This window comes from Opisthocomus hoazin, chromosome 7, assembly GCF_030867145.1.
Source record: "Opisthocomus hoazin isolate bOpiHoa1 chromosome 7, bOpiHoa1.hap1, whole genome shotgun sequence".
Classification (NCBI taxonomy): Eukaryota; Metazoa; Chordata; class Aves; order Opisthocomiformes; family Opisthocomidae; genus Opisthocomus; species Opisthocomus hoazin.
In genome coordinates, this window is record NC_134420.1 from 49,588,932 (window position 1) to 49,598,680 (window position 9,749).

The 9,749-nt window shown below is 51.8% G+C and overlaps 1 protein-coding gene across 4 annotated transcripts in view; it reads left to right on the forward strand.

Annotated features, from left to right (window-relative positions):
• The window catches only part of ADCK1 (aarF domain containing kinase 1), a 91,668-nt gene extending 83,312 nt beyond the window's left edge, over positions 1-8,356 (forward strand). For all 4 annotated transcript variants that reach the window (XM_075425722.1, XM_075425724.1, XM_075425725.1 and 1 more), the window contains 4 exons: positions 1,370-1,519; positions 1,756-1,953; positions 5,678-5,871; positions 7,301-8,356. In XM_075425722.1, coding sequence (XP_075281837.1) covers positions 1,370-1,519; positions 1,756-1,953; positions 5,678-5,871; positions 7,301-7,472 — 714 coding nt within the window. In that variant the 3' untranslated portion in view covers positions 7,473-8,356. The remainder of the gene's footprint in view (positions 1-1,369; positions 1,520-1,755; positions 1,954-5,677; positions 5,872-7,300) is intronic.
• The last annotated feature ends 1,393 nt before the right edge of the window (positions 8,357-9,749 follow it).

Consider the following 9,749-nt stretch of genomic DNA (forward strand, 5'->3'; position numbering starts at 1 on the left):
TTGCTCCAGTGATCTCTGCTGGTGATTCAGCAGGGAAGCATCATTCCCCTCAGTCAGTGCTTACACCACCACCTGTGTGGCATTAGGGGAGCTGCACGGTGGGAGACCGCAGGGCTGTGCCACGCGGCCTGTGTGGGTGATTCGGCGTGGTGGCAGCTTTCTCCATGGTTCAGCAGTGGCTCCAGCTCCCACCTGAGGCACCAAGGATTGTCCCACCTGGTCCTACAGTTGTCCCTCTTGGTGTGCTGCAGGAAGGGTTCCTGTTCTTTCTCCTCATTTGTAGTTACTTGGGCACTATTCATAATGAATGCTTTTCTCAGAGGTGGCTGCATTCCAGAGGTGGGTAAAGCCAGCCCTCCCCTGGCTGTCTGGTTTTCTGCAGGACAAGCTGCCTTTAGTATCCTCATTACCTCTTCTACCACCTCTGCTTTTGGGGACAGCTGCCTGTTTGCTGCTTGTGCTGTGTGTCTGGGGACATGCTTGGAATCATTTATAATGACTGGCTTTTAATTGCTTGTTCAGCACTCCGCTGTGGAGCACTGTGCTGCTCTCTGATGGCAGGGAGGGCCAGCGGTGGGATGTCAGGGTGAGGCTGCTGTGGCCATGCATGGCAAGGGGTTGATCCCAGGCCTGAGGGATGATTGCTTCCTCCTAGGAGGTTTTTAACTTCAATAGCATCTCTTGGTGATAAGGAGCAGCAGCATGGAGGGATGCCTCAGTGACAGGATGATTTAAACAGCCTTTCTGTGCTGCTTCATCTTCACAGACATCGCAAATCAGATTAGCATGGGTCTGAGGAAAGCAAGGGGGGAAAGTGGGGGGCAGTGTGATGGGTGGAAGGGAGAGGGGACCCATGTTCATTCTGGTAAGCAGATGGACAGGCTGAGTCTCCTCCTGCCCCTTCTCCACTGGGTCCTGTGAGGTGGATGGATGGAAACACCTGAGTCTTCCATCAAGTGGTCTCTCACCCACCCCAGTAGCTCTTCCCATGCCTTCCTTGTGAATGCCTGTCTGCCCCTATCTGCTTTCTCACTTTCCTCCTCATTACCAGAAACCCCATTCCCACCCACAGGTATTTTCTCTTTTTTGTGCCAGGCAAATGTGCTTAAATAACCCCAGACTCCATAAATACCTTCATGGTGCCACCTGCACGGATGCATCTCCGAATGCCCTGGGTCACCCCGTGGTAGATGCCAGCAGCCACTCTGTGCATTTGTCCGTGTGAGGAACTGCAAGAGCTCGGCATGGGGATGTCTGCACGTACCAGATCCTTGCTCCCTGCAGTGTTGGCACGGAGGAGCTGCCTCCCCTCCCTGGCAGGCACACTGCTGTGGGTGGCAGTGTGTGACCATCTCCTGTCTCCTCACAGATCTCTCGCAACCTGGGCAAGCTCTACAGTGAAATGATCTTTGTGAACGGCTTTGTGCACTGCGACCCGCACCCAGGCAACGTGCTGGTGAAGAAATGCCCAGCTTCTGGCAAGGCCCACATTATCCTCCTGGACCATGGGCTCTACCAGGTACGTAGCTACGGGAGATTTCCAAGGCCTTGTGGGCATCAGGCTGGAAGAGCACACCCAGCTGCAGCCTTACCCCACTAAGCCCGTATGAATACATTTTTCCTATTACTCCAATAACTCTCCAAGGATATTTCCTGGCTCTGAAATGGGGGATAGGGCACAGCTGGGGGGCACAAGGCTTTTCCCCCAGTTCCCTGTCCTCCGTAGACTTCTCGGGAGTATGTTTCCCTCCCCAGGTGCTGAGCGAGCCATTCCGCATGGACTACTGCCGCCTTTGGCAGGCCCTCATCAAGGCCGATATGAAGAGGGTGCAGAAGTACAGCCGGCGGCTCGGGGCAGGGGATTTGTACCCTCTCTTTGCCTGCATGCTGACTGCCAGATCCTGGGAGTCTGTCAACAGGGGCATTGACCGGTCGCCAGTCTCAGCCAGCGAGGTGGGTCCTGTGTGCCCTTCCTTCTCCTCGGGTACCTTTCTTTCTTTGTTGTAACCACTTGCACCGCTGACACCGCAGTGGTGCTGAGCAACCCGTGGCAGCTCTGTCGCAAGTTCTGCATTGATAGCTGAGCTGAGCTAGTAAAAGCCGGGACTCCTTCTGCAATGTGTTTTGTAGTGGCTGAACTTAATTTCCCAGTTTCACTTGTCATGGCCTGCTTAAATTTTGTATAATATTTTAATGGCTAAGTGTTCACCAGTTCTGGCAGGGGAAACATTTGTAGATCAGACTTTTCTTAAAAAAGTGTTGAATGCAGCTGTGCAGGGAACCATCAAGGAGGATAGGTTAAGGTAGAGGAGACATAAAGGCTTAGTGGGAAGACATGAGAAGGATGATGCATTATCCCTATTCATGTAAATGACTAGCAGCACTGATACAAACTCCCAGAAACGCTTGGAAATTACCTCCCAATCAGAAACCCTATTAACTTGGAGTCAAAGTTGCTTAACTGCAGATCCTGTCAACTCAATCACTACAAATCTAGGAAATTGCCACTTACATTCTCCACCCTTTCCTATCCACACGTGCTGGGATGCTTCTCACACCTCCTTGCACTCCAGACAAGCACACACCACCTTAAGAATAGTAGCAGCCTCTGCCAACTGTGCTGTTTTTAGAGATGAGAATATCGTGATGTGATTTCAGCCAATGGACTAGTGTCTGTAAGTAGAAACATGTTGTGTCCTATGGTTTGTTTATATCTGCACCCGTTTGTAGTAGGGAGGATGAAATTAATTTAAGTAGTGTTATAATACTGTCCTGTGAAATTCTTTTCTGGAAATTCCTTTGGGTTGGTGTCTCATTTTGATGGATGTGGCAGAATTTGCTGCACTAGTTTGCCATTATCCATAGCAATGAGTAGGTCAGATACCTTGGGTAATGGACCCCCCAGCTCAGTAATTTGATTGCTTCCTACCTGAGTTAATTTTCTGCATGTCAGAATTAATATAGTGACTGTCTAGCAGATCCGTGCTTGATCTGGTGAGTTCTGGAGCTGGTAGCTCCAGAAAGAATTCAGAGGCACCAAAGCGAATCAACACAGAGCTGGCTTCAATACTAGAAGGCCAGTGTTGAATCTGAGCTGCTAAACAATGTTTCTCCTAAACTGACTTCTGAGGGTTGTGCGAGAGGTGTAACTGCAGCCGCATGGTGCCTGGTGTGGGCTAATGAACTTGGTCATTGGTTTGAATTGTGTGTGTGGAGCCAGCTCTTTTGTCTTTGTCTACGTGACATAATTAATGATGAAACTGGATAATCCTGCAGCAGATAATGGGGAGCTGAGCAGATTTGCTGTGGCATTAGGAAATGAGCTGCCTCTTGCCCTTAATTTAGAGGTGAATTTGAAAGATTGTATCAGCAGCAAGAGCCAAGCACTGTGTAGGCAGGTGCTATCAGCACAGGGCTCGAGAGAGTGTGCTTGAGGATGTATGGACGTGAGAGTAGCCTGTGAGACAAGGAAGCAACCCTCCTGAAACAAAATCTTATCTGTAGTGCTGTGTCCGGTCTGGGGCACTGCGTCTCTAGAAAGGTTTGATGAAACTGGGACAAGTCCAGTAGGAAGCCATAAGGACTAGTGGTCAAGCAGGTGCAACCCGTGAGGTAAGTCTGACCAAGTCAGGGCAGAAGTCATCTAGAAAAACGCAGGTCAAGAAGAGTCGTGGTAGTGATTTTCAAATCTGTTACAGACTGCTGCAAACAGGACAAGAAGTAATGGGTGTAAATTCACCTAGGAGATTGGGGTTGAACATGAGAAAAGCCAGATCTAACAGCAAGGCCAGTGAAGTGCTGGTGCAGATGGTCTGGGGAGGCTTTGAGTCACGTCACTGGAGAGTTTTAGGAGCAGGCTAGGCAAATGTGTGAGGATTGCCATAGGTGTAGTTGTTCCTGCCTTGAGCCAAGGCCAGGCAGCGGACCGCTCAGGGTAGCTGCTAGCCTCATGTCATCTGATTTTATGATTGTGTTCTGCTGCATCCTGCAGCAGCCTCAGCGACTGCAGCCAAGGGGCTTTTCTCAGGTCCTGTGGCATCGCTCATTTCTTCCTCTGTGCACAGGCTTCTCCCTTGACAGAAAATGACAGTTCTGATGACAGATCATGTGGCTGTTTTGTGATGTGGACAAGCAGCTGGAGCTAAAAAGAAAAAGGAAAGAAATAGAAAAGAAAACCTATGTGTGGAAATAAAGTCGACTCTGCAGTGGTGCTGGCTAGGATAAGGGATAAGAGATAATCAGGGAGGAATTTTCTGCCAACAGATAATGGAGCAAAACATTTAACATTTAGGAGAGCTAAGCATCTTCTTGCTGAAGCTTTGTGTATTTGGTCAGTGATGGAGGCAGGAGGACACAAAGATTTATTTGTCAGCAGCAAAGCAACCATGGTGGTGTGTGAGCTGTATACATCTGTGACCATCGTGACCTGCACACTCGATTTGTGCACGTCTGTTCCTTTGTAATAAGTCTGAAGTTCACAAAGAGTGGGTGTGAGATCCCATACCACAAAATGTAGGCCGTCTGACTGACCCTTATTGCAGAGGAGAGAAGGTTTTAGAGCTATCCTCTCCCTCTTCCACAAAGCAGCCTCCCTCCTGTAAGAAGTCATTTACTGCCCTCTGCATGTGTCCTGCTGGATTCTGGAGATTTCAGATGTTCCAGGGACTTCTGTTTGGATTTGCTGATTCATGTCATGGCCTCCGTAGTAAGAGGTAGGGATGCGGTATGCATATGGAATCAGCTCCACACCACACTGTGCTGCATTTACTGGGATGGTGGGGGAACTCTCAGATCGAAGAGGAAGCAGAAGAGTGGGGTCTGGCTGTCTTGCATGCTGTGGTGGCTCATGGTTGGAGGGGAGCCCATCTGAAGCAGCTCAGGCTGTAGCCCATCCGTTATCACTGGGATCTTACTGTGAGTGGTGCATTTGCTGGACCTGGGGAACCAAGGAACGTGAAGCATCACCCTGTGTCTGCCTTGGTCTTACGCTCTTTCCTGAAGTGTCTGCTACTGGCTGCTGCCAGGCAGAGTATGGGTCTAGACAAACCCTTAATCTGACAGATGAGTTTTTGATCTTTTGGGTTAGCATGATGCTTAACTGCATAATACTTTCTCACTTCTGCTGAGTTGTGCTGAGGACAGAGGGCTGAACTAGGCCTTGGAAACAGCTTCATCAGTATAGCAGAAAGTCATCAGTTGCATGGGACAGCAAAACAAGGAGCAGCCTGGTTGTCCTTACAGCATGCCTCCACCTTCCTGAGCAGTCCTGTGCTGCCGGCAGTGCTGCAAGCTTTGAGGCTGGTGAGGTGAGACTCATTCAGAAGGCTGTAATGAGATGTGGTTGCTGCAGGCTGCCTGAGGCCAAGAACTGAGATGGCAGCGGGTGCCTGGCTCTCCTGAGAGGCTGTTAATCCTGCCAGTGAGTGGACAGGGCCTTATCTCACTGAGGAGCAGGTGGGATATGGCAAGAATGATCTGTGACTGTGCTGTGAGTGCTTGGGACAGCCAGGTGTCTGCAGGAGAGCAGGACAAAGAGCTCTTTAGCTTCTGACCTAGAGTCATGGTCTGGAAAAACACAGTCTTCTCCTGCTGAGTCTCAGCTGCATCTGGACCTGGGTTTCCCATGCACTCTCAGCTTCTCTCTCCTTTCTCCTTGACATGACCCGGCTGACCACAGGACGTGGAGATCCGGTCCAATGCTGCTGCGTACCTACCCCAGATCACCCAGCTTCTCAACAACATCCCCCGCCAGATGCTGCTGCTGCTGAAGACCAATGACTTGTTAAGGGGGACTGAGTCAGCCCTGCACACACGGGCCAGTGCCAGCTCCTTCCTCAACATGTCTCGCTGCTGCATCAGAGCCATTTCCACGTGAGTCTCTTCTCCACGTACCAGAGTCCAGAGATGGAGCAGCAGGGGCTGACTGTCCCTAGGGGCCAGGAGCCGGGAGGAAACCCAGGACCAGCAGGCCAACCAGGGCCCAGTCCCACAGTAGCTGAGCAAGATGAGCAGGACAGACCCTGAGATGGTGGTCAGGTCCAATCAAAAGTCCATATCATAATGCAACGTCATGGTGACCGGGCAGGTCCATGGTCATACCAGGAAGTAGATCAGGTCTGATGGTTGTCAGACAAGTCCATGGTGACAAGACAGGGCTGAGGTCAAGCCAAGAGGTCAGTATGTGAGCTGAGGTCCAGGTCAAGGGGCTTCACCGCAGGGCGTGAGCTGGGGACCATTACTCCTCAAGTGTTGCTCAGGCAGAGACTGAAGATGCAGGCCTGAGGTTGACTGGAGCTCCTGGGCCTACGAGCAGAGGGTTGGGGGGGAGGTCACAGAGCCATCAAGGCTTATTAGAGCCCAGACCCTGATGAGGCCTGACTTGACCTCTTGACCTCTTACTCTTAGCTATGGACCTCTCCCCCTCATTAGCATGTCTGCTGTGGTCCTACCTCTGCTCAGTTACATGTCTCAGCCTCTGTCTGTGCTGTCCTCACACCCAGTAGCCTCTCCAGAGGACAGGTCTGTCACCCTGGGGCTGGAGCCAGGGTTGGACTTGGGGGCCTTAAGGTAAGGGTTTAGGGTTTGGCCCCTCCAGAGAAGGGGAAGGGGCTTCCCGCCCATTACAGGCATCACCACTGGGAAGTATTTGTGGGTAGGAAAGATCTGCACATTCACTGCTGCCAGATTCTGCAGCCTGACTTAGGGGCTAGAGCTGACTGAAGATTGGGCTGGTGTCGAAAAGCCAGGAAGAGGAGTCATGCAAGTGACTTCCGTCTGTGAGTCAATGCACTTCTGTCTCAGATTCCTCCTCCTTGCAGAAGAAATAACAGTTATTTCTCTGGCTGATGAGGGACTTAGAAGCCCAGTTAACCTCTGCTTCTAAAGAAAGGTGAAGAATTATTTTTCCTGGAATCAGTGTGTCAGGATTGCTGGACATGAGTGTGCTACCAGGAAAGGCTAGAGGGATGTGCACCTGTCCCTGTTAGCTGAGGTGAAGCTGGGCGTAGAAGCAGAGAGTGCCATGGCCCAGGGTCACTACGTGCTGTGGGGAGAGAACCAGGCTCATGAGGGAGCAGGCTGTCTCTTCTGTGAGATTTGTGCCAGGAAGGCAGTCCCCAGCTCCTCAGGAACATGACTTGGAGAAAATCCCTACTCCCAGGGGTCCCCACTGCTGGTGATTCTCCAGATGTGGGACATTCCCCTCCCCTGGGGAGGGTCAGTTGTACTGAAGATGTAGGACAGGCCTCCTTCCCGCCGGGCTGCATCCTGCTGGATCTAACAGCTGTTTCTCTCATCCTAGGTACCAGAGGAGCAAGAGTCACTCGCTTTACAGGAGGGCCCAGATCTCACTCACAGAAGCCCTGAGCCTGTGGCAGATCAACTTGTATGAACTCTTCCTGTGGCTGAAGGGGTCCCAGCTGGGGAACTGGGTCATTGCTCTGCTGAGCCGGATGCACCATTCCACATACTGACATAAACTGGTGGGAGAGGCCCAGGTGCTCCCTCCCTCCCTCCCTTCTGCTCTCCGTGGCACATTTGCGTTTCTGACTGTTTCTGTCTATTCCATGGGCTATTTTGGGGTCTTGTTCCACGTTACACACTGCATTGCCCTTGCCTGTTACAGCATTAGCTTTCTCCGTGGCGCTGAGAGCTGGAGTCAGTAACAGAGCTCTGCCGTTTCATGGTTTCGGAAAAGGAGGTGCAGGATACCATGTGTCAGGAGGCGCAGGGTACTTTCCTTCCCTGTCCGAGCAGGGGAAATTCCACTCAGATTCCAGTGGGACTGCACTGGAAGCCAAAGCCCCTCCTTGGCTCGCTCTTAAACAATCTTACAGAATTTAAGAGAATCCCAACCCTGCCTAGAATGCCTCAAAACATTTCTCAGACCCTCAAAGAGAAGTGGTAAGTCCCTTTAAAATCCAGTAGGGTTTATATTAGTTTTTGCACTCTCGTTAGTCTGATTTCTGTTCAGGTGTGCAGAGAGTTTCTCAGAGGAGTGAGACCTTGTGGAGACCTGGCACTAGGGCTTCCCCTCCCAGCACTCAATTCACCATTCCTCAATGGTGAGAGAGGTGGACTGTGAGTCCGCCTGTCTGACGTTCATCTCCAGTCCTGTCAGCAAGTGCCTCTGTGGTTTTGGACTTTTCCTGGCCTGTTTCTTGCAGGTGAAATGGGGGCAGGGGACAGTGGTCCTGCCTCTTTTCTGAAATTCAGGGAAGGCAGGAGGAATGACAACTCAGGGCTCTGAAACTGCTGGTAATGTATGTGTACTGTACAGTACTGCCACACAGCAAAATAAATGTGTTGTATCAACGACCTTTGGGGGAAGGATGCCTGGTTGTGCAGTCAGGGTGATGTGTGGGCCTCTAACGTCAGTCCTGTTTCTGTTTCGCCACTGAGTGAGTGATGCCAAGCAGCGCTGTTAACTCCTTGCAAGCCAAGTGAAATGGTCTCTTGGTCTTTCCTCTTCCCAAGAGGTTAGTTCCACATCTGGGTCCTCTGGTGCTGTGTCAGGTGTGTGTTGAGACGGGATGGAGGAGCGGGCGTGATTCTGCTGGGAGGACGCACCACTCCTTGCCACCCAGATCGACGCTGAGCCTGCCTCTGCCCTGCCTCTGGGAGCATGCTGCAGCCCATCGGCGAGGTGTCACCATCCCTGTGCCACCCACTGAGCATTTTGCCTCATCACTGCCTGTGACGTTTCGCTGCTCCTGCCTCAGACGAAAACCTGCCACTTGCTTGGTCGTGCAAGTGACAGGTCTGATGGCTCTGACTCTTCAGCTGTGTGATGGCAGCCAGTCCTCCTTTATGCGAGACAGATTTGGGATCCTGGGAGACGTCTCTGCTGCTTGTGGGGATTCCTGTAGCCAGGAAGAGTGGATGGAGGTGACTGCTTGTATAATTTCAGCTTTCTCGTAAACTAACTTGGTGAAAGGGGTCACGAAGGACAGCATGGGAACATCCCTCTACTGCCAGCAAGCTTGCTAAGCCGAGAGTTGTTATCAGGCACCAGGCTATGCCTGAGAGGAAGCCGCAAGAAGACCATGTACTCTCCCAGTTTGCGTCCAGTTTCCCAGCTTGCATGGGTGTGAGACCTCACCTTGCAATGAATCCATTTGCATGGGAAGGGAAGCAGAGGGCAGGGCATGGGTGAGTGCATGTGTCAGTCCCCTGTCTGTCAGAAGAGACAGGTCAGAGATTGCCCTGGCTTCTGGGCTGTGTGATGGCGTCAGGGAAGGGAGTGGTGGTAATTGCGGTGACGAGAATCCCGAGTCGGCAAGGAGTCATAGGGGCCCTGAGTATTGGTCCTGCAGCCTGTGTATGAGTAATCTTTGCTCATGTGGGCAGGCTGGCTGAATCAGTGCCTTGCTTAGGCACTTACAGCTTGTAGGGTGGACGGTGTGGGTGGGCCTGACTTGTTCTCCTCACAAGTAGAGCTCGGCTCAGAAAATTGGCCTGGTGCACCAGGTAAAGCCCAGGAGACCCTCTAGCAGTGGTCACCGACTGCAGATCCTCACCATGTAGCTGCCCCTGCAAATGCCTTTACCTATCCATGTCTGGGTCTCACTAATATCTCTGCGTGAAAGCTCATCCCACAGTGAGACCCTGCTCATATCCCTCATTTCCAGAGGAGTGTGGAGAGGCTCCCCGCAGCTGGCATTTGCGTTGACTGCCGAGCCCCTGGCCCACCCTTGGCCATGCCTGTTCTTTCACCTCTCCAAAATCCCACCACGCGACAGCTAGTCCCA